The sequence below is a fragment of the Rhodamnia argentea genome, chromosome 6 (genome assembly GCF_020921035.1).
Source record: "Rhodamnia argentea isolate NSW1041297 chromosome 6, ASM2092103v1, whole genome shotgun sequence".
Lineage (NCBI taxonomy): Eukaryota > Viridiplantae > Streptophyta > Magnoliopsida > Myrtales > Myrtaceae > Rhodamnia > Rhodamnia argentea.
The window spans coordinates 3,803,486-3,828,426 of NC_063155.1; the positions used below are offsets into that span (position 1 = coordinate 3,803,486).

General features: G+C 39.9%; 2 protein-coding genes and 1 long non-coding RNA gene across 4 annotated transcripts; 2 read left to right on the plus strand and 1 right to left on the minus strand.

Annotated features, from left to right (window-relative positions):
* The first annotated feature begins 730 nt into the window (after nt 1–730).
* On the plus strand, nt 731–1,748 carry LOC115729266 (probable glucan endo-1,3-beta-glucosidase BG4). Its single transcript, XM_030680234.1, has 2 exons — nt 731–1,045; nt 1,146–1,748. Exons 1-2 carry the CDS (start codon nt 731–733, stop codon nt 1,746–1,748), a joined length of 918 nt encoding a protein of 305 aa, XP_030536094.1.
* Nucleotides 1,749–16,638: 14,890 nt separating this feature from the next.
* Nucleotides 16,639–17,403, minus strand: LOC115744903. The gene is made up of 3 exons (XR_004015872.2): nt 17,299–17,403; nt 17,144–17,197; nt 16,639–16,711 (listed from the first exon to the last, which is right to left on the minus strand). It is a non-coding gene; the product is annotated as an uncharacterized LOC115744903 (long non-coding RNA).
* Nucleotides 17,404–19,936: 2,533 nt separating this feature from the next.
* LOC115729268 (methylsterol monooxygenase 1-1-like) lies at nt 19,937–24,629 on the plus strand. Of its 2 annotated transcripts, none has more exons than XM_030659761.2 (5): nt 19,937–20,339; nt 21,255–21,577; nt 23,883–24,030; nt 24,116–24,148; nt 24,491–24,629. In XM_030659761.2, the coding sequence occupies exons 1-5, from the start codon at nt 20,010–20,012 to the stop codon at nt 24,557–24,559; spliced, it is 903 nt and encodes a 300-aa protein (XP_030515621.2). In that variant the 5' UTR covers nt 19,937–20,009; the 3' UTR covers nt 24,560–24,629. The 2 variants fall into 2 exon arrangements, with proteins under 2 accessions (XP_030515621.2, XP_048136816.1); XM_048280859.1 differs by having other exon boundaries at nt 24,116–24,154; nt 24,515–24,609.
* Nucleotides 24,630–24,941: the final 312 nt, after the last annotated feature.

Consider the following 24,941-nt stretch of genomic DNA (forward strand, 5'->3'; position numbering starts at 1 on the left):
TAAAATTGAATTGACCAAAAAAAAAAGTCTTGGATTGAATTAACACAATTACATTAGGTTTAGGACTTTTTTGGTAAATTTTTCTTTTTTTATCCAATGAAAAAAATCAGGACTTTAAGCATTGTTATGTACTTAATTCAAGCTATTGCCCATTATAAATATTAGCCATTGCCCACAATGCAAATGTGAAAAACATTCACATTGTATCATACAGTTGTAAGATCCTAAATTTACAAATTATAATATCTTCCTTGATCTTTTTGGATATGGATATTATTCTGTGCTGCAAGTATACGGAATCTTTTTTATTTTTATTTTTTGGTACGGCATCCATGGAAATTTGTTGTTTTGCCAGAATCTTTTCTTACCTCAAACGAAGTCTGAGATACAATTATGATTGTCCTCAAATTTCCATGTGACGATGGATAATAATGTCCATTTTGATTTCCTCCAATTGAATTTCCACATATAATGGTCTTAACAATTAGCATATATAGTCACCAAGATGTCCCTTTCTTCTCATACACAAGAACAAGGTCCTAAGATTCACGCTGAGCAATAGAAGCAAGGTGGATAGTAGGTAAGCTTCCAGCTTTACCTGCGAGTTTTCATGTCATTGTCGGGAAAACATTAACATCGGATTAATGTTGCTATGTGTTTTTCAGGGTTTTGGATTACTGATTGATGATAATTTCCATGTGTTTGGAGTAAGGTAACAAGAATCCCAAAGATGGCGTTGCTCAATATCATTCTCATGCTACTAACATTCGCATTCCTTCACCACGAAATCACAATCACGGAGGCGCGGCTCGATCTCGGCGTGTGCTATGGAATGATGGGAGACAACCTCCCTTCTCCGGAGGAGGTGGTCCGGCTCTACCGGAGCTACAACATCGGCAAGATGCGGCTCCTCGATACCAACCCCAATGCACTCGCCGCGCTGAGGGACAGCGGGATAGAGGTCACGGTGGGCACCAGAAACCAGGATTTAGAGAGCATAGCGTCGAGCGGCAGCAAAGATGTGGTTCGACACCAACGTGCAACCGTACGTGAGCGGTGTCAAAATCACGCATGTTACGGCGGGTAACGAAGTGGTCCCCGGAGATTTAGGTCGGTTCGTACTACCCGCGATGCGGAATCTACAGAGCGTTGTTAACGAATATGGATACAGCGGAATGTGGATCACCACTGTGGTTCCGAACACTACCTTAGTTAGCTTTAACCCGCCGTCGAGCGCCACATTCTCTGATGCTGCTTGTGCTGACATGGTCGGAATCATAAACTTTCTGTCGAGCAATGGCTCGCCATTGATGATCAAGGCCTATCCGTACTTCGCGTTCGACATCTATCCGGTCAACGTGAGTTTGGATTACGTTCTAGCCACCGCGACTGACCCGGTGGTCCAAGACGGCTCCTTGAGTTACTCTAACATGCTTGACGCGATCGTGGACGGCTTCTATTGGGCGATGGAGAAGGAAGGCGTCACCGGTGTGGATGTGGTGGTTTCCGAGACTGGCTGGCCTTCGCAAGGACATAGTTACTTCACCGATCCAGAGCTTGCGCAAACTTACAACAAGAACCTTGTGAAGAGGTTTCTGGCCAAAACCGGGATGCCGAAGAGGCCGGACCGCAGCTTGGGAGGCTTCATCTACTCGATGTTCGACGAGAATGAGAAACCCGCCAGGGTCGATAAATATTTCGGGCTATTCTATCCCAGCGGGAAGCCGGTTTACCGCGTGTTTGATTAACGCATCCCTTTTAACGTCCGGCGAAGTGGTAATCTAGTCGAGAAACACATGTGTTTCTCTATCAATCCTAAGTTCCAAAATGTGTCTCACTAGATAGCAATGCTGATTGATGTTGCTATCATACTGTCTGATACATATGCTGTTTTACAAGTGTTGCTGTCGGGTTGTCTATTAGATGCATTCATCGAACGATACTTTACGGGCATATTCGCTTATGCTATTTCAAAGTTAAAGATAAATTTTTGCTATCCCACCAAAATTTTAGTTATCGGAAAGGAAAGATCATAAAAATTTTATACGTGAATCTACGTGCCAACAATAGTATATTGTGAGTTAGTCGCAATAAATTAAAGTAAGTAAAAAAACAAAAAGAAATTGTTGTTGCCAATTTACCTATGGTTGTTAAATGCAGGAGATGTTTTTGAGTTTGTCTGTAAGGTATGTAATTCTCCTCAACCCTTCTTGTCTTGTAAATTAGAGGTGGCAAAATGGGTCTACAATGCCTAAATTAACCCATATAGAATGGTGTGAATCGGGTTACATTAAGTTTTAAAAAAAATCTGAAATGGGTTAGAAATGGATACTTTACAAATTAATGGATCTTAAATGGTTCTTAAATGTGTCATATAACTATCTTAAGTGAGTCATAATAAACAAATCAATTTTTTTATTTATTTTCTTTTTTCTTTTTATCTTTCTCGCAAAATCTAGCGAGGGTCGCTAGCCGCTCGATAAGGGTCCGACCTTTGCCGGCCCCGGTATGTGGTTGGGGAGGGTTGGGCAGCCCTTGCCTATGATCGTCAAAGGTCAGTCGGTGATCCTTGTCGGATTACGCAGAAAAAATTTTAAAATACGAAAATTTTCTGCAATGTTCTAGCAATATAAATTTTTTTAAAAAAATTATAAGAAGCAAGATTTCTAGATTTGATTAAATTTGAAATTGTTTTAGCAAATATGGGTTGAGTCGGGAAAATTGCATTACATTAAATGAGTCATAAACGGGGGTTATATGGGGTCGGATCATTTATGAACCTATCCAAATCCCGATCTAACTTACCCGTTTGATAGGTTTACTTGTAATAAAAATATATGCATAAGAAAAGAATCGGATATTCCTTTTCTTTTTGGTCATTGTAATTTTCTTTTTCTGCGCTTAGCTTATTTTATTTTCCTTTTTCCCTCTAGACTTTCTACGCATGTCTTTGCACATTTAAGTAAACATATCCGGTGAATAAATCTTACCGCCTACCTATTTAATTTACTGAAAACTAAATTCTGAAAATTCAGGTAGTGAATTCTATGTGTTGAAAATGAAAATATGATTGTTTTTTTGATAATTGCTGAATATTGGGTATTGTAATATTGGCTTCTTACCAAATGTGGAATGATGATATATTATTGGTAGCATGTAGGCTTTTAGCAATGTAATAGGCAAGATAAAAATTCATTTGAAGATGTCTATTCTATTGAGTAAATTAAATAACCCCCAACCATAATTAACAAATTACGTAATTTTTAGCCGAATTGAATCATTGAAGTCAATAGTGATTAGGGTTATCCCACGTGCTTAATTTTATTAAGTGTGAATGCACAAATTTGCCCTACAAATCGAGTGAGGTAGGTCCCAAACCGTCTAAATCATTTTAGAGCGAAAAAGAAGCATAACTTTCTTGGGCATCTACCAGAATGTTCCCACATGTATGAGGCATGATTTGCCTTCCCTTTTGATATTACCATCTTTCTATCGATGCTTCTCTTTTCTTGTTCGTTGAAGGCTTTCTATATATTTACATATACGTTTATGTGAGAAGTAGATAGATCTAATTGACAAACACTTGAACAAATTATTATGGTTCCATGAACCTACTTTCTTTTTGCCCTAAATGCATGTCTAGGAGTTTGGGAAAATTATCAAAAAAGTCCTCAATCTATTGCAATTGTACCAATTCAGTCATAATTTTTTTAGCCAAATGAGTCATAAACATTTTGCGATTATGATGATTTAGTTCATTGAGCCGGTTGGCGTCGACATGATAAATTTTTAATATTTTTTATTTTTCAAATATTTTTTTTTGTCTTTTTTAGCGTTTGGGTCGGTGACCTCAAAAGAAGAAAATATAAAAAATAAATAATATTTTTAAAAAATAATTAAAAATTTTGTAAATATTAAAATACTATTAAAAAATTCTCATGTCAACGCTGGCCGACCAAATTGACTAAATTAACATAATTGTAAAAGGTTTAGAACTCAATTGGCCAAAAAAAAAAATGTTTAGGATTGAATTGGCAAAATTGCAATAGGTTTATAACTTTTTTGATAATTTCCCCCAAGAAGTATTGACATATTTTTCAGAGGTTCTGAAATTTACAGTAATGGCTCATTTGATAAAACTTAAAAAAATTAACGCTAAAAATATAAGGAATGAATTTTAAGTGTGGACAGTTTTAAGCATAAAAAATCAAAATAAAAAGTTGTTTAAAATTACTTAAAATTGATCAGTGAATATTATTAATTTCCAATGCAATTGATATAAATTACTTTTGTACTTGATGAATTACGTATCACCTTATTGACCCCTCTAGTAGATGTGTGGTTTGGGGACGAACCAGGCGCAAACTAGTTGGCTTGTAACGACCCGGTCTGACAATAAAGGGGAGTGATCGCCGGGGCTAGAGGGTTTGGATAAGGAGCATTTCCTAACAGGCTTCTAGGATGGCAAAGGAGAAAAAAAATGAATCGAATTATGTACCGAACAAGGGGAAGTGCGATTATGAAATATACGTGTAAATATTATAATTTTCATGGAGGCAACTTTTGATGTAACTGCAATGTTGGCTTTGAAACTCCAAAATTAAGTGTGTTCAAGTGGGAGCACTGTCGGGATGGGGACCTTTTGGAAAAGGTGCCTACTTGTACGCCAAAAGATAAAATCGTGAGGCTCAATATGGGACGGAATAAAACAAACAATAACTCAGTGAGTTAAATCAAGTATATCACAATATGGTATCAAAGCGGGACCCCCTCAATAAGTGTATGGTTCGGGGATGAACCAAGCGAAAGATGGTGGGCTTGTAACGACCCGGTTTGTTTGTGCTTGAAGGTCCGGATAAGGAGTGGCTCTTGGCAAGTTTCTAGTATGGCAAATGGGGTAGAATAAACCGAATTGTGCACAGAATAGGGGAAAAACGAATCTCTCTCTCTCTCTCTCTCTCTCTCTCTCTCTCGTGTGTGTGTGTGTGTGTGTGTGTGTGTGTGTGTGTGAAAACTAAAATTAAGGAGGCGCCTTTTGACGTAACGGCAATTCTTACTTTTAGAACTCAAAAATTAAGCATACTCAGGTGGGAGCACTCCCATGATAGGTGAGCTCCTAAGAATGTGTCCATTTGTGCGTCAAATGATAAAATTGTGAGGCTTGGTATGGGATCGGGCTAGGATGTCACACCATACACCTAATTTTTTCTCCAAAAGTATGTTTTCTCACATTTTCAAGAAGATTAAAATCTATTTTCCTTGAAAAAGCATCTAGTTAATATTTCATCTTTTGCATCACTTAGGTAATTAGTTAAGTTTTCAAAAGTTGGGATTAGTTTTGTTGATATTTATACCTTTCTTTAACAAGTCTTCGTGTCTCCGCATCAAGCTTGAAGACGAAGACCCACACATGTTGTTTTGATTTCTGTGTTCGAGCTCATTCGTTTTCAAGTCCAAATGAAGCCTCGAAAGATTTGACCTCAAGACCTCCTATCCTAATACCATGCGAGATTTTGTAGGGCCATCGCCAATTGTTCTAAAAGCTTAAACTATTTGATGAAAACCTGATTTGATATTTAATTACTCTAATAGATGTAACCTATTTTCAATGTAATTCACTAAGAAAGGATTAAGCCTCGGCTCGAGATGTTGGAGCACCGTCTGAAACAAGCGAGTTTCACCTTGTATGGGTCTATCCACCGCGATCGACCTGGTGGTTTAGGATGGCTCCTTAAGTTACTCCAACACACTCGATGAGATTGTGGACGCCTTCTATTGGGTGATGGAGAAGGAAGGCGTGATCGATGTGGATGTGATGGTTTTCGAGAGCGGCTGGCCTTCATCCGGAAATGGTTACTTCACTACTGTAGAGCTTGCACAAACTTACAACAAGAACCTTGTGAAGAGGTTTCTGGCCAAAGCCAAGATGCCTAAGAGGCCGAACCGTAGCTTGGGAGGCTTCCTCTTCTCGATGTTCAACGAGAATTGGACACGTGCTGGCGTCAAGCGAAATTTCCGGCTATTCTTGTCAAAGATGTGATGTCCCAAGGTCGCCACGTACACTATCGAACAATAATAATTAATTAAAATAAAACACAGTCGGATCATCAAAACACGACACTTATTTATTACGGGCCGATCAAGGACGGGTTTGTTTTACATACAACTTGGGAGACACATCGGGAGGCATCAAAAAGTAACATGTCGCCCTACCCGATATACAAAAAAAAAAAAAGAAAAGATAGCGACCAAAACAACTGTACCCAACAAAACTCTCACCTCACAAACCCATCGACCTGTCCATCTCAAACCTCGGCCTGCGCCATACAAACATCACCCAACTAGTCCACCCTAGTTACCGGGGCTTCCTTGGGTGAGCCATCTTCGGCCACATAGTCAAATGGTATGGGGCCCACAAACCCCAAGCCGTTCTCAAGGCGGCCGTATATGGCGACGAACTTGTGGGGGACTTCCCCCACATCCAGGCCCCCATAGACCCATAGCGTGACTCTAACTTTGACAAAGTTCAGCCCAGGCAGCCCTGGGACGGTGAACGAGGTTAGGCTCTAGTCCATCCAAAGCGATATCCCGTACGAAATAGATGGTAGACTAGCCATGGTTACCTAAAAAAATAAACAACGACGGGGTGAGATAAACTCAGTAAGTCGAATCCCTAACACACCGACTAATTCAATTAGTATGAGAGTTAGGCAACAGTATAATTGGTACAAAGCAAGATTTATACTACACTATCATTGGTACTATACCCAGGTAAAACACCAACAGCAATACATGAATTCGGTTATCAATGAATGCAATCGTGACCCCATATGTATATGCATCATGCCCAACATTACCGATCGTGTTCAACCATTAGAAATGGAAAAATATCGATTAATGTCTCATACCATCTCAGAAACCGGTCCATATCACACAGTAAGACCACTCGGATCACACAACAGAATTTTCCCATATACTTCATGAGGTATTAACTCGAGCATGAAGCTCTTAATTCACGAGTCTTACTCGGCCCAAGATTATAATATGATGACACATTTTTTACAATAATGCATGAGTTATGCCACACGTCACACTAATAGATTTGGTCAAGTAGAACGTCGTGAACTGTATGCGAGTCGCAAAGTCTATACCATAACTAAACCATCGCAGGACTATCCACTATTATTACTACTCCACTAGGAAAACATAGGGCCCTAAACCTTCATTACTTTGTTGCCCTTCCTCCATTTTGGTTCATACGGCCCAACATGATTTTCGGATACTAATTCGATTCACTTCACCATTCTTCGTTTCCTCATTAACCTCTCTCGGCCCCTCTTAGTCCACAGCCACTGCCGCGTTCCTACACACTCACCTCAGCCTTGCACTCACACGAACTCGTAGAACCAAAAAGTACAATCCCTTTGCACTACGTAGCTGGCACCACCCCTAAACTCTTGGCCCCTCTTCCCCCTTTCAAATTACAACTTGTCTCAATCTCAAAATGTGAAACCCAAAGCTACCGACCTCAACACAGAGGTTCGAAAATCTGCAGCGTAAGAGAACAAACTCGGCACCACCTCCTTTGTTTCACAATTCCACATACCCACACACACACCTCCACGACTTTTCCATGGGACACCCAAAATGTTACGTCCGTGACCCACACAAGATATGCACAAGCTCGGGCTTCGCTATCGACCACCAGCTACATTGAATCGAGACGGTCAAGCACCTACCCATGCACCACTCACCGCCTTGTCCCGCATTCAAAGAACTAGGTAGCGGGTTAGAGAGAACGACTCACCTCACGCTGGTGGAGTGTCCAAGTTCTCGTTGGTCGGTTATCGCTGGACTAAAGCGTCACGATGCACAAAACCAGCTAAGAGGAAGTCGAAATGTCGTGGTGGTGTCCGTTGGGCGAAGGAGATGAAGTGCAGTAGAGAAAAGATCCAAAATGGGTATGGTTTCATTTTTTTGCTGCCTAAAATTATGGGCTAGAAATCATCCCCAAAACAAGCCCATTCCGTTTAAAGAGATTGTGGGGGCTTCGGGCCTCCTTAACCGAGGCCCACGGCTAGGAAAAGAAGACTGGTGGGTTGGTGGATTGGGACTTGCGGCCCACAATTTCTCGTTGGAAAAAAAGACTGCCGCCCAATTAGGGCCGGGCTGGTGCCGAGCAACCCATGAAGCGGGCCGGGTCCACGGAGGGTTGGAAATAAGTCATGCGGCTCGAGGATTTGCACAATTGCTGCTGCCTCGTGTTCCAATCGAGCTGATATTCCAAATGGCCTCTCACGCGGCCGAGCTTAAAAAAGCCAAGATTCTCATAACGGGCACCGCCCAAAATTTCAACTGGATTAAAACTTAACGTTGGGCCGGATTCCAAAATCGGTCTCTTGGTCACCGCCCACTTCTCGGGCACGTTAATCCTTTTGGCAATTAAACCAAGAACATCCGCTACTTCCATCGGCATAAATCAGCTTTCCAATCTATTTCGTCCAATTTCTATTTATTTAGAACTATTTATGGGAGCGTTACAATTCTATACCAAAGGGTTATCGGTTTATTGTTTCTATTATTAATGCATCCATTCTAAGGTCCGATGAAGTTGTAACCTAGTTGAGAAACACATGTATATTCCTATCAACCGAGTTCCAAAATGTGTTTCACTAGATAGCAATGTTGATTGACATTGATATCAACCTGTCCGATACGTATGCTGTTTTATTAGTGTTGATGCAGCGTTGTTTATTTAAAAACCAAAATAAATTAAAATTAGATTTAAAAGTTTAATAAAAACTAAAATTTTTAAAATACAAATTTTATTTAAATTATATTTAAAAAATATGCTTAAAAATTTAACATAAAAAAGATAAAAAAAATTGTAATAAGGGGTACGGAGTGAGGAAGAACCAGGCGGCAATTTTTTTTTTTAATTTTTCATCTTTTTAAATTTTTTAAAAACGTTTTTTAAAAATTTAACATCTTTTAAAGTTTTTTTTTAAAAAATTTTAATCCCCCTTTTTGATTTTTTAATTTTTTTAAATTTTAATATTTTTTTGTTTTTTAATTTTTTAATTCCCCTCTTTTTAATTTTTTTTAGCTTTATTTGTTAAATTTTTAAGCTTATTTTTATTTAATATTAAAAAAATTTGTATTTTAAAAATGCAATTTTTAGCAAATTTTTAAATCTAATTTATTTTTTATTTTTTTTATTAAAGTTGAGAAGTCCACGTGGACTTATTTTTTTAAAATAATGCCACTTTATATTAAAAAATCAATTATAAATGTCATATACTAATTTTGGCCGGAATATCTCGACGGAGGTACTAAAGTGATTGTTTTTTCTCCGATTTGACAATTAAGTGATCCGGCAGAAACTTTTGACATTAAAGTGAACGCCGTACATAACTTTGAGCATTTCTCGTGTTCTACTTCCGAATTTTAAGTGTTGACAATTTTAAGTACTGAATATTGAAATAAAAAGTTGTTTAAAATTACATAAAATTGAGCACTGAATATTATTGATTTCCCATCACAAAGGCAATTGAAATCAGGTTTTAACAATATGATTGGTAATATTCCATTTGATATCAGTTACTTTTATACTTAATGAATTAAATAATACCTTGGGATCTTCATTTAGTTGACAGTGAATCTCTCTGCATGCTGCCCTCCCTTTTATCGTTCCCCCGGGGTTAGCGCCGCCGCCTGTATTTTCCGAGGGAGAGAGCTCCCTCCCTCCCCCAAACCTCTTAATGAGAGTGTGCTTTTAGCTGCGGAATTTGCTTTCTGGGTTTCTTTTACTGTCTTTTGAGAGTTTGAAAGCATTTTATGTAACTCTCTCGACTATTAATGAATAGAAATTTTCTTTCGACCAAAAGAAAAAAATTTTAAGTAATACCTCGCATACTTACTATTCACACCTAATTTGTCACCAAGAAGTAGTTTTTCTTGCATTTTCAAGAAGATTATAATCTGTTTTTCTTGAAAAATATCTCGTTAACATTTCATCGTTTGGGTCACTCGGGCAATTAGTTAAGTTTTTGAAAATCGGAAATGTATTTCTTGATATTCATACCTTCTTCAACAAGTCTTCGTGTCTCCGTATCAAGCTTGAAGATGAAGACCGGCACACGTCGTTCGAAACCGATCCGATTGAGACAAGGCAAAAAGCATAAAACCGTCGTAATTTGCTGATCCGATCGTCTCGATTTTAATTGCTGTGTTCCAGCTCGTCCGTCTTCAAGTCCGTGATATTTGATACATTTGTAGATCCTCTAGGGTTTGAGTTAAGGCCTCGTGAAGTTGGGCGTGGGCCTATTGGGCTTGACGATTGACTTAATCGCTTTTTTGAATTAATTTGGTTCGACCTAAGCTGTTTTTGAGGTAGTTCACTAAGAAGAGATTGACTCTTGGCTCGGGAGGTCGGACCGTCGGAGCACCGTTCGAAAGGAGCCGGTTTCACCCCTGTACCAATTTCGTTTTTCCATACCGGACCAAGGTGAACAGTTCCTGTTCGAGGCTCATCCCGTGCTTTCGAGTCCTTTCCTATTTTTCGATTCATATATAACCATCAAGGACATCGGATATAACAATCCTTTATCTCCATGGCTCGTGTTATCGTTGATCGGAGCGGAATGTGTGGGACGTCGATTTTGTTCGAAAATTCAACTTGTCGTTTAAGTCCTTGCTCGATCGGCTCGGGTAGTGTATTTTCAACTTTTAGGTTGGACTTTCCGAGACAGTATCAAAGAACAATGCAATCCCTTTCGCGTATGTGCATGCACCACCTATCGTTAAATTTCACGTGCTTGCTTCTCATTCGATTTGCAAGTGACAAGAGTGTTAAAATATTTTTCCATGTCGCTCGACAATGGGTCCCTCTATCTATGCGTTTCACTTCTTCGGTATGGACTTTCTCACCATCGTCGGTTTCTACAATGCCGTGTTGTATCTACAACGTCTAGTTCACTTGCATGCCCTCCGCCGTCGCATCAAAAAGATTTTTTATGTTATCGAGGTCGGATCAAAAAGTTCCTATATTCAAAATTTGTTGTTTTTTTTTTTTCACTTTTTCTATTTCTGACCCTCACAAAGAGAAGAAATTCCGTGAGATGTACCACTACTTTTCGGCGGAGAAGAAGCTGGTTATTGGATATATATCCAATGACTTCCTTTCACTTTTTTGATTTGCAAATACCAAGAGTGTTAATAAATCTACCATAGATGTACCGGTTTGGATTTTTTCGTGATAAAAAAAATAATTCAAAATAAATTTATCATAAATATATTAATTTAAAATTTTTCGTGATATTAAACCTTAGCATAAAAGGCCGATGGCCAATGATTCAAGGAAACGAAAAGTTAGGATAAAAAATATTCTATCCCGAGTTTTATACGGACGACCAAACGCAGCCTCGGGGTTTACGGGGTGATTAATCACCACTAATCACCTATCCGAGTGGAGAGAAGGTTGTATGCCAAATTCCCCTAAGGAGTACTTCAACATTAAGCATTCTCAAGCTAGAAATGTCATAGAAAGATGTTTCGGTCTACTAAAGTTACAGTGGGCTATTCTTAGGAGTCCATCTTTTTATCCAATTAGAACGCAAGGTCGAATTATTATAGCTTGTTGCCTCATACACAACTTGATAAGAAGAGAAATGACTATCGATCCAATTGAGGCACAATTAGATGAAGTTGCTAACACCATTGAAGATGTGGAAACAATTAATTTTCTTGAGCCATCGGATCATTGGACAACATGGAGGCAAAATTTGGCAATACAAATGTTTAATGAGTGGAATGCAAGTCGAGGACATGGAGGAGTCGCCTGATTTGACATTATTCCTTGTCTCATTCATTTCTAATTACTGTAAGGCTTGTCTTGTAAGATGTTTTTGTTTCCATTGCTACTAGACACGTATAATATGGTGCTGATTTGTCATTATGGAGAAAATATTCCTTATGTAATGTTTGAATTATGGCTATATCATTTTAAATTTTTATTACTATGCTGTCTTTATCATTAAATTTTCTCTACCGTGATATCCTCTATCATTAAATTTTGTAAAATTGCAATGAGATGTTTAGAAATGGAAGATAGCTATTTTAGTCAAACTCAAGGAAGGGGAACAAAGAGAGACCGACGTGTATGGACAATAGATGAAGAAAATGCGCTTCTAAATGGTCTTGAAGAACTAGTTGTGCAAGGAATGAAAGCCGATAACGGCTTCAAGAGTGGTTACATGATTATGTTAGATAAGTGGTTTGAAGAAAAGCTTCCTAGTTCTGGCATTAAGGATAATCCTCATATTGAGTCGAAAATGAGAAACTTGAAAAAGTTGTATAATCAGATTTATGACTTGAAGGATCAAAGTGGCTTTGGATGGGATCACGAAAAACATTATGTTGATATTCATTCGGAAGATAGTTGGCAAAAATATTGCAAGGTTAGTGTTACTTCTTCTCATTTTTCTTCTTTACAACTTGTTTCTTTTAAAAAAAAAAACAATACATTTTCTTTGTAGGCCTATCCAGGAGTTGCTTCTTTGAGAGGAAAGTCCTTCCCTCAATATGATTGACTAGCAACTGTATTTGGAAAAGATCGTGCCAAGGGAAGAAGCTCATGCGGCTGTAGATAATGAAGAAGGTGAGAATCCTTATGACGTGGCTACTATTGGTGCAAGTCAAAACTTACCGCCACTATCATCTTCTCAAATGCAAAATGTTGCTGATTCTTCAAGAAGAAAAAGGGCTAAAGCAAGTGACAAGTGGGCTGCTGGGTTAGTTGAAATTGCAAGCACTTTTGGCTCTTTTATGGAAAAAGCTAATCGGAGGATGGAGATGATTGCTAGCTGCATCGGACATGCTAAAGATTTGGATGACGACAAGAGAAAAATCAATGAAGAGCTTCTTAAGATGTCTCTAGATACTATGGATAGAATAAAATTGTGCAGAAAAATTATCAAGGATCCCGAGAATATTCATCTTATTTTTTTTGGATTTCAAGGAGATGATAGGAAGGCATTTGTGGACATGCTTCTCCAAGAGATGATAGAAGAGTAATGTCGTGTGTAGTCTCTTTTTGCTGTTTTTAGACAATGAACAACATCGAACAATGTTGATTTTACTATTTATTGGAATGCTTTAGTTTTTTGGAATATGTCGTTTCTTGTGAAGTTTGGAGCTTTATTCATAGTTGTTGTTGTAGTCTCATCGAACCCTTGCTTATAAATACATTGCTTAGTTCTTTTTCTTTATGCTCGTTCGCCACTTCCTTTCTAAGCAATATATTCAACGGTGAAAGTCAATATAAATTGGATAGGGTCAGCTCGCTAAGATAACGCCAAGAAAAACTTGTTCATTATTCTAAAGGATCGTGTGCTGTTACACATGAAAAGGTTTCCTCCGAGTGGGTGCTTTATTTTCCATAGATTGCAACCTCTACTTGATTGTGTATGGAAAAGGCTTCAAGTTCATGGGGCAAACATGAAGATAATGATGACAACTTTCTTGTTTCATTTGTTTCTATTTTCATTTTTATTTTTGCAAAGAGGTTTGAAAATCTAATAAAATGTGTATATTTTCAAGTTTTTTTGTGTATGAGAATGTTATTTTTACAGTAATAAGATCGGAATATTTCATGAGCATCACGTAGGGGCATATATGTCCTTTATATTGATATACAGTTTCTACCAAATACAGAATAGGATAGGATATGAGAATATCCGACTTTAAATCCACGGTTTACCAAACAGTGGATAGGATATGGTCAAATTCGTGGATTTCTTATCCTAACCTATCCAATCCTATCTTGACCGGAAATCTCGACGACCAAACGCAGCCTTAGGGTTATTGTTGCCGCCTGTATTTTCCGAGGGAGAGAGCTCCAACCCCCCCCCCCCCAACCTCTTCCTCTCATTTGTTTCTACTCCGTCGCCTTCGCTCGGCTTGATCGGCGACCCGAGGAGAAAGATGGAGTCCCTCGTGGGGCAGCAACTCTCTCAAGTCGATTTTGTATCGGAAATCTCTATCTTGACCGGCGCCGATTCAAGGGATGAAGCAGAATGGAGAGTCCCTTAGTTTCTTGCTTCTGGGAAGCAGGGCAGGCCGACGATGGCGCCCCTCTTTCATCTCGGTGGGGTTGGACTTGGAAGCTAGTCCTAGTTCGCACTCCTCTATTCGGGAGCTCGTCGGCCTCCGGGAGCGGATCATCAAGCCGAAGCGCTCGATCGTCATCGAATTTTTTTTTTCTGCTAGGTTGTTTTTCCTTTCTCTCCCACTATATTTTGGGAGTTTATGAGGATAAATAATTTTCTGCAGCTGATTAAGCCGCTCTTCTATCCTGATTTAGATTTAGGTCTAGATCTAGGGATTTTACTCTCATGATCTACATTTAGATATAGATATGGGAGTTCCCTATAGATATCTAATCTGTGTTCTTTCAAGACACCGTTGTTGGTGTTATTGCTCGGCATTGGTGATGGGGACGTTGAACCTGGACACGCACCACAAGCCGTTGCATTTGGTATGGGAGCTCTCGGTGTGTGCCCATCATGGACTTTGGTGATCGGCCGCCGCAAGATTATGGTATCAGATCTATTCTTGGAGGATGAGAGTGTGCTTTTAGTTGTGGAATTTGTTTTCTGGGTTTCTTTTACTGTCTTTTGGGAGTTTGAAAGCATTCTATATAACTCTCTCGACTATTAATGAATAGAATCTTTCTTTCAACAAAAAAAAAAAAAAATTAAGTAATACCTTGCATACTTACTATTCACACCTAATTTTTCACCGGGAAGTAGTTTTTCTCGCATTTTCAAGAAGATTATAATATGTTTTTCTTGAAAAATATCTCGTTAACATTTCATCGTTTGGGTCACTCAGGCAATTAGTTAAGTTTTTGAAAATCGGAATTGTATTTCTTGATATTCATACCTTCTTTAACAATTCTTCGTGTCTCCGTATCAAGCTTGAAGATGAAGACCGGCACACGTCGTTCGAAACCGATCCGATTGAGACAAGGCAAAAAGCATAAAACCGTCGTAATTTGCTGATCTGATCGTCTCGATTTTAATTGCTGTGTTCCAGCTCGTCCGTCTTCAAGTTCGTGATATCTGATACATTTGTAGATCCTCTAGGGTTTGAGTTAAGGCCTCGTGAAGTTGGGCGTGGGCCTATTGGGCTTGACGATTGACTTAATCGCTTTTTTGAATTAGTTTGGTTCGACCTAAGCTGTTTTTGAGGTAGTTCACTAAGAAGAGATTGACTCTTGGCTCGGGAGGTCGGACCGTCGGAGCACCGTTCGAAAGGAGCCGATTTCACCCCTGTACCAATTTCGTTTTTCCATACCGGACCAAGGTGAACAGTTCCTGTTCGAGGCTCATCCCGTGCTTTCGAGTCCTTTCCTATTTTTCGAATTCATATATAACCATCAAAGATGTTGGATATAACAATCCTTTATCTCCATGGCTCGTATTATCGTGGATCGGAGCAGAATGTGTGGGACGTCGATTTTGTTCGAAAATTCAACTTGTCGTCCAAGTCCTCACTCGATCGGCTTGAGTCGCGTATTTTTAATTTTTAGGTTGGATTTTCCGAGACAGTATCAAAGAACAATGCAATCCCTTTCGCGTATGTGCATCCACTACCTATTAGTCAAATTTCACGTACTGCTCCTTATTCGATTTGCAAGTGACAAGAGTGTTGAAATATTTTTCCATGTCGCTCGACAGTGGGTCCCTCCATCTATGCGTTTCACTTCTTCGGTACGGACTTTCTCACCATCGTTGGTTTCCACAATACCGTGTTGTATCTACAGCGTCTAGTTCACTTGCATGCCCCCCGCCGTCGCATCAAAAAGATTTTTTATGTTATCGAGGTCGGATCAACAAGTTCCTATATTCAAAATTTGTTGTTTTTTTTTTTTTTCACTTTTTCTATTTCTGACCCTCACAAAGAGAAGAAATTCCGTGAGATGTACCACTACTTTTCGGCGGAGAAGAAGCTGGTTATTGGATATATATCCAATGACTTCCTTTCACTTTTTCGATTTTGCAAGTGCCAAGAGTGTTAATAAATCTACCATAGATGTACCAGTTTGGATTTTTTCGTGATAAAAAAAATAATTCAAAATAAATTTATCATAAATATATTAATTTAAAATTTTTCGTGATATTAAACCTTAGCATAAAAGGCTGATGGCCAATGATCCAAGGAAACGAAAAGATAGGATAAAATATATTCTATCCCGAGTTTTATACGGACGACCAAACACAGTCTTAGGGTTTATGGGGTGATTAATCACCACTAATTTATCAGGATGGATTGTTTCATTGGATAAAGAATTAAGGCATTGCACTGATACTGCCTACCTCAAGCTTGCAATTGAGGTCACCTAGCCCCTCACTAGTCAAACCCGGAAATCGCCATCCACATTAGGGAATTGTGAAAGAGCTGACGCAGCTAACGATGATGAAGGAGACGGCACTTAAGGTTGCCTGTCAAATGTTTGCTAACTTCTAAAGTTTCGATATCACATCCAGAGAATTAACATTGACCACTGCCAACCATTTGCCTCGTGCTCAAATCTCCTAGCAAGCAATACAACAGATCAATAAAAGAAAGGTAGGGGATGTACCTCATCCTTCTCTATTGTTGCATCAGCAATGGTACGCACATCTTCATGCACATCAAAGTGAAAAAGCTGTTTAAGATGACAAAAAAGGGGTTATTTGAAAGTTGAATTAAGCAAAACCTCCTCATAGATCATTTTAGTAGCAGACTTCACTAGAAAAAGGAAACCGGTGACATGCAACAAAAGCTCAATGCCAAAATGATCGCAAAGAAGAATTTCTTAGATCAATATAGATAAAATCATTCCCATTTGATGCTTATAAACAACGTGAAACAAAGACAGTTTAACCAAAAGAAATTACCCAGGAGCCAACTCGGTAATAAGAACAAAGGACCCCAGCATCATTTAAAATTACTGCCATGCAACTAAGTGCACGCGACGATCCTACACACCCAATAAATCATATCTCTACTACTTTTCTAAGACCTAATGTAAAAACTCATTTTCAAGCGATGCGATATGAACAACTCAAAAATAAATGTGAAAGAAGTAAGGAGTTACCGGTCCACTTTTGCCCCTCGCCCTATTCACTATCAGCTCATAGAAACCGTGTTGCTGAAATTCAACAAGAAAAACAGATTATAAATCCTCATAGCGGAAGGAAGAAGCCAAAAGCAAATAGATGTGGCCACCCCAAGATTCCAAAATAATCTCACATGTGGAATGATTAGATCTTCTTTCATGTAAAGCAAATTTTCCACTGAAGTCGTCTGAATTTCTCTAAATTCAGGGGCGAGTTGCTACTGAACTATTGGAAGCGCGCAGCAGAAGTCCGATACCTTTACCCGGAGAGATCGCCAAGAGAGAGCCTAAGTCCGAGCCCGTTAACATATCTAGTTGGACCCACCTTCGCTGAAAAGTTTAAGCTAATGAGTTATGGGCCAACTTGGATATATTAACTGCTCCACACCACATTAATTCTCCAATGTAGGACTTTTCTAACATAACTCATACGTGCATTCTAACATGAACAACACGAAGAAACTCCCCAATTTCATCACCCTTTCTAACCTGAACACGATAGAAGTTAACTCTTAGCAAATGAAAAATACCGAAGAACCGAAAAATACCAAAAGAAACAGACACACGAACACATATACAATAAAAAGACTTAAAAAAGGATCTAGCAGCTCAAGTGTTAGCCAGCACACCAACTCCAACAAACACACGACACGTTTCCAGTGTCTCATACACACAGGCAGAGAGAGAGAGAGAGAGAGAGAGAGAGAGAGGTGACACCTGTCGGGAAGGAAGCTAGTTTCAACCGTGGGGTCTTTGCCAAATTTACCGTGACCCAACCTCTTTGTTTCTTGTGTTTCTGCAGGAAAGAAGTTTTTCTCATAAGGTGATAAGAGGAAACATCAAGCTCCTTATTCTAACTCTTCTAATAAAAAATATCACACCCCACCAGAATTGCGCACGCACCCCGCCACGATTCATCACTAGAAAATCATGTGACACTGCAAGCAATCCCCTAATCAAAAGTTTGGAAAAGGTTAGAAAAAATCCTTACCAATGTCCCCATCATCTTCTTCACTTCCATTCTCAATATCATCTGTGAAGGACAATCGAGAACTTCCCTTAATTTTCCTCTTTTTACGTTTTTGCAACTGAAGTTCCTCCTCCCTGAAGCATACAAGCAGGAAACCCAAAGTAACTAACCTAGATCATAACCAAACACATAAACTATAATAAATAGCGAAAATTGACATGCGAAGAAATTCAACAATCCTAAATTCCTAACATCTGCACTTACTCTTGCTGTAGCTTCTGAAGTTTGTCCTTCTCTTCCTCTTCCAATTTGTTGCGAATATTCACCCTCTGAAGCACACAGTGCAAATATTATCACCCAACCCCCAACTACTTAGATTGGAACCCCAACCCCTAACTACTTAGACTGGGACTGGGTTAAGCAGATGGCCTCCCAACTAGCATCTATTAGTGTCGGGAATTGGTTGAGCTCATGAAAGAATTTCAGGAAGAATCTCGCATTATCATCAATAGTGACCATAAGTTCCTCTCTAGTAGTAATAGCTTCGCTAAAAGATGGGTCCCGAACGTCGTCACCGGGCATAGATAATATCAACCTCAACAAATTGTGTCTCTCGTCGAAGGACAGTGACACCTACAACCGTGAGAGTCTTTACATCGCTTGTCCTGAAAGTAGTGTCCAAGCCCAGCGGCATCCGTGGCGCATCATGTCACGTACGTTCCGCGTTCATGTTATGGCCAAGTTTTTGCCTTTTTGAGTATTGGAATTTTGCTCTGACCCCCGAAAAAAAAAGTATTGAAATTTAGCCCTATTGTCCCCAACTGCAAAGTGCAATTACATCTGCACCCGCAAGACCGAACCCCGACAGCAATTTTAACCCCAAAAAGATATAGGCATCTTCAGAAACTCGCTCCACCGACCAAAAATCACTGGCAATTGCGAGAATTTTGATGGTGATGTAACCTAAGCCGAGCAACCCCGCCATCGACCTTGATGCTAAAATCAAGTGCGAGTGGCCGCATAAACGCATTGTTCTCTTCGACAAAAAAAAAAAACGCATTGTTCTCGCCGCACGCAATGAAAAGCCTGTTCATGCTGATCCACGCCTTTGCCCTTATGCTTCTCATGCCATTCGAGGGTCGGGGGCGGGTCGCTTTCGTCTCTGCGACCCCTAAAAGAGAAGTCCAAGGACGAGAAGGGTGAGAACACTGACGGAAGTCCCGGGAAAATGGGGCCGGTGGTGAGGGTACCAGCGACCGAGCTATCGTGGATGAGGGCGGCGACACCATCGGTGCAGCAGGAGATGGCGGTGTGCGGGAAGATGGTAAAGAAGCGGGGGTGCAGGATGGTGATGAAACTGTTGTTAAGGAGTTATTCAATTTTCACCGCCGCCAGGAGTTACGTAACTTTCAATTTTTGGTTTGCCGTGTGTTTCGTTGAAATTTTTATTTCGAAATTTTCCTGCTTAGCTTTGAGTCGTCGTCCAGGTTGAGCCCCTCCCCTCCCCCATGACCATAAGCTTCACCAGCGAAGAGGTTGAAGAAAAATGAAAGTGAGAGGAGAGAGACAGAAAGTTAACGGCAGCGGTGATAGAAGTAACGGAATAGTGTGATATCCACTTTTGATTCCAACTTGCTTTTCAGTTCTGTCTTTTTAGCATTTTCGGTTCAGGTGTCACGATTGGAATGTCTAAGGAGCACATTTAAGTGGCACTCCCGGAGTACCTAATATTCTCCCAATCGCCATCTCATCAATTCACTCCCCCATGCGGCCCCCCGGCCCTCCCTTCTCTTTTTCCCTCCATTTATATCGACCACCTCCCCCTCGTCCCTCGTTATCTCGTTCTCTCGGCCGCGCATCCCCCCCGGCGAAGCAATGCTGCCCTATCGAACGATAGCCGACGCCGAGGCGGCGCTCGGCCGGAGCCTCACCTCCGCCGAGGCCCTCTGGTTCGACTACTCCGCCGCCAAGTCCGATTACTTCCTCTACTGCCACAACATCCTCTTCCTCTTCCTCATCCTCTCCCTCGTCCCCCTCCCCACCGTGCTCCTGCAGCTCGCCCGCCCTGCCCGCTTCGACAGCTTCAAGATCCAGCCCGAGGTCCGCCTTTCCTCCTCCGAGATTTTCAAGTGCTACAAGGACGTCATAAAGACGTTCTTCCTCGTATTCGGCCCGTTGCAGCTCACCTCGTACCCGGCTGTCAAGGTGACCATGCGCCCTCTGGAGGCTTTTTCTATGAATTAGATTGGTGTGGATTGAGGGTCATCCACATGACATTGTAGAAACCTGGATTTCGATCGTTACTCTTGAAGAAATCGTTGCATTTTGGCCGCATAGGCTATTGTCATTTGTCCTGATTTTCGACTTTGCAACTTTATTTTTATGCTATTGATTAGTTTGACATGCAAAATTTACGCCGCCTGCGTATTATGCTGACATTTGTGGATAGATGGTTAACCTCCGCGACGTTTTTGCTCATTGTTGGAATATATAAATATTAAACCACACCTTCTTCTATAAACTTAAGCTTTTAGAGCAGTTAGTTGTGGTCCCATAAAATCTTTCATGGTATCGGAGCGGGAGGTCCCGAGTTCAAATCTTTCTAAGCCCCTGTTTGCCTCCCCAATGAATATTTTCACGCTTAGTACTAGGCAAAAAGACTAGACTAAGTGTGAGGGGGAGTGTTGGAATATATAAATATTAAACCACACATTCTTCTAGGCAAAAAGACCGGACTAAGCGTGAGGGGAAGTGTTGGAATATATAAATATTAAACCACACCTTCTTCTCTAAGCTTAAGTTTTTAGAGCGATTGGTTGTGGTCCCATAAAATCTTTCACTCCTTTTCCTCCTTGCAATTGCATTTGGCTAGGCATTTCCATGATGTGTTCCCCACGTCTGATTTTATTGTATTTTCAAGATTTCTAGCCATTTTTGTTTTGCTCTGACTTTCTATGTTGTAACCAGTACCGGTAGATACTCCTAGGTCCAAGTTTGTTTAATCACGGATCGATACCTCTTCCTTACCTCAATCTCTACGCTGACGTACGCAGAGATTGAGATGTTATTGTTGTCTATACATTACAAAGCATGTTTTTTCTCTCTTTTGTGTATGTATAGATGGTTGGGATCAGGACAGGATTGCCATTGCCATCATTCTGGGAGATTCTGGCGCAGCTCTTGATCTATTTATTGATTGAGGATTACGCCACCTACTGGTTGCACAGATGGTTGCACTGCAAATGGGGGTATGAGAAGATCCACAGGGTTCACCATGAGTACACAGCTCCAATTGGTTTTGCGGCGTTACACGTGCACTGGGCTGAGATTCTAATCCTGGGAATTCCTTCTTTTCTTGGGCCTGCATTTGTCCCTGGGCACATGATCACATTGTGGTTGTGGTTTGCTTTACGACAGATTCAGGTCATTGACACTCACGTCGGGTAAACATCCTTTACTAGGCCATTTCACTATAATCACTGTGCTTTCAGGGGTTGTCCTTTTTATCTTTTGCTGGTCAGTTCTCTTTATAACATGAATTAAGATATGGACAAGTGCGACGAAATGATGGCACCTTAGAAGTCCTTGGGTCGCTTTCTTAAGGGTTCTCGAGATTGTTTAAAACACAGCGGAATATATTTACAAACCAAAACCCTAGACAGGATCCATGCATATTTTGAAATCAATAGGGGTTCAAGATGTACCTTTTGCGGATCAAAAATAAATTGACAATCGATTATTTCTGGATTAGTGCCCCAAGTCTTGCGCCTTTATCGGTATCCACATACACGACCCGGAATCTCCAACGATCCAAGTGCTAGCTTACGGATCTTGGAGTTCTTCTTGCTTGATTGTCTTTGATCTTTGAAACTCTCTAAAAAATCTAAGAACAAAGAACGATTTTCTATATTTTTCTCCTTCGAAATAAGACTCTCTTAATTCTCTAAGGCGTCTCTAGGGTTTTTCTACGTCTATATATGGCCTTAATATTTACACGTAACAAAAGAAGTGGGCTCGGGCGATTCGAGCCCGCCAAACCGTTTATCTCCAATCGTGCGTTTAATCGTTATCTCATAACATGCACGATCGCATAGATATTTAGAATATGAGAATAAATTAAAATCTACTTCTTAAGTAGATCAAGGCGCAGAGAAAATATGAACTCGGTTCGCTATTGTGTGCGACCCTGTATGTTCACTAAACATTAGCAGTGTGCTCAAAACCCTTTTTGGCTCGGAAGTCATAAGTGGTCTCTAGCAACACATTATAACTATTTAAGTATAGTGAATGTTGTTTTTTGACACAACCTAATCCACAACTAATATTAGAGTATCAACCTTGATTAGTTCCTAAGGCACACCGCTAATACTTTCTTCATTTTGAAAGAATTCCCTATAAAGTGGTTTGATTTGAGGAATCTTCCCATGTAGGCGGCCTTTAATTGTTGGAAAATAGTATCAACACGTCTCTTTTGGTAGGCCATGCAATTCATGTTGCAGTACTCTAACCCTGTTCTTATCAGTAGTAACTTTGGACCGATACCACAATAAAGTGTTTTCCATTAAATGGGAACAAAAGTAAAAAATTCTCAACTCATAGCAGTTTACTAGTTATTCGTGTTCGTGGTGGTGTCAATTTCGAGTTTCTCTAAATAAATTTATTTAGGCTCTAATCATGGTCTTTCTGTTGTGTCAACAATTGCCACCATGAAATTCTACTTGGAATGCTAAGTTCCTCTTGCCTCTTAAGAGTTTCTTCTTTTCTTTTTTTTTTTTTTAAATTAGTTGATTTAGTTTTTCTGTTCTTCTTTAGATGTAACCTAGTAAATTATGTAATAATTTGGTTTCTTTGCTTTCAATGAGTTTGGAATATTTTTAATATCGTATTGATCATGCTTTTTTAGTACAGCTTCTCTGTGACATTGGATAGTTTATTGGAAAAGCTTTAAAGTAGTTGTATACAACTATAAGTTGCATGTAAGGACGAAGAAACAGTAACTTCGAGAAAAGAAATGGATGTACTTTAGATAGAATTCCACCCTAAAGAAAAGCTAGCGACAAAGAACATGATCATCTGTCCATTTGCCAAAGTTTGGTCCATTCGAAAACTATATCTGGTGTACTTTGATGAGTATGGAAAAAGAGATTGAGTACATTCAAATTCAGGATTAGCATCAGTTGACACATTCTCTGACAGCATACCTTATGGCCATTCTTCGATGACTTATATTCTTATACATCTCGAGCAATATAAGCTATATGCATGAGACAATTTTCCAAATCAGAGTTCGTTTCTGCTCAATGCTTTCCTCGTGAATATTCTGAAAATGAGTCCATATTTCGTAAAAGTCGTGGGCCTCGTAGATTTTTTTTTATCCTTAAAGAAAAAGAAGTAATACAAAGGTAGAAGGTAGTAGCTTTCCTTGAAATCTGGCAAGGTCTTATATGTTGGACTTGAATGGTGCATGAAAACAACTGATTAGCTTGTCTTTTCTCTTTTAGCCATAAAGAGGCTTTGCTATCTGATTGCTACCTTTTTCTCGCCTAATCATGCACGGGTTCCAAGTGGCTACTCATCTGCATGTTGCCATTTGATTGAGATACTGTCTCAGCAAATGGTAGCTTTTGGTAAATGCTTTCACTTGTCTGATTATTGACCTTTGGTGGGCCATCTGTGATGTTGTTTGAGTAGAGCTTTATAGAAATTATGTAGTCGATGAAGATCTTCCTGACATTTCCTTTTGCACAGTTATGACTTGCCCTGGAGTCCTGCAAAGTACATTCCATTTTATGGTGGCGCAGACCATCATGATTACCATCACTATGTGGGCGGTTTAAGTCGCAGCAACTTTGCTTCAGTGTTTACCTATTGCGACTTCATCTATGGAACTGATAAGGTTAAGCATTCTTAGTTGGGTAATACATGTTGTGTTGTCTGTTAAACAATTAATTTGCTGATTTCAATTCGGAAATGTTCACCAGGGCTATCGGTATCAGAAGAAACTCCGCGGGAAGGTAAACGCTTTTGTTGCTTCTTCTTCAATAGCTTCATCATCATCAATAATGTCATCCTCGTGAAGTGCACATAAGTACATTAGGACATTAGGGGTAAATATCACCTTGGATTTTTGGCAATAAGCAAGTGACTCAATACTTTGAAGCCTTCGGATTGTTAGCTACCAAGATTGTATCATATGACACTCAAGGTCAAGTTATTTTTAGTTCTATGTAAATTTCTTTTCCACCCTTTTGGCATCTCTTAACTTCCACTGGAATTGCTTTATTCAACCTAGCAAATGGGTCTTTAGTATTTCCTGTATCACATTTTCTATACTTATCTTTTCTTGTCTGGATCGGATGAAAGAGGATCGGATTAAGGAGGAATGGAGAAGTGGCGATCCTACTCGAGATCTTAAAGATGACTAGCTTAGAGGAATCACGGTATTCAGTCTTGGTGGTGGTCCCCGATCGTGTTGACCGCTCATCATTTTCCCTAGACCGCTGCAGTTGAGTCAACATCTCATGCGAATCCAGTTAAGTAGAACCAAATCATGGGTTGGGGTGGTGATTAGCTTGGTCGGTGTCTTAAAGTGTGTTATTTTCAGGCAGCTTGAGAGTCTACATCGCTTGTCCCGAAAGTTGTGTCCAAGCCCAGCGCCTTCTGTGGCGCATTCGTGTCACGTTCCGCGTTCATATTATGGCCAATTTTTTTTCCTTTTTCGGGCTCTTCGAGTGTTGGAATTTAGCCCTGTTGTCCCCGTCAACGTGACGGTCCTGTAATGGCACTGCAAAGCGCAATTACGAAGTC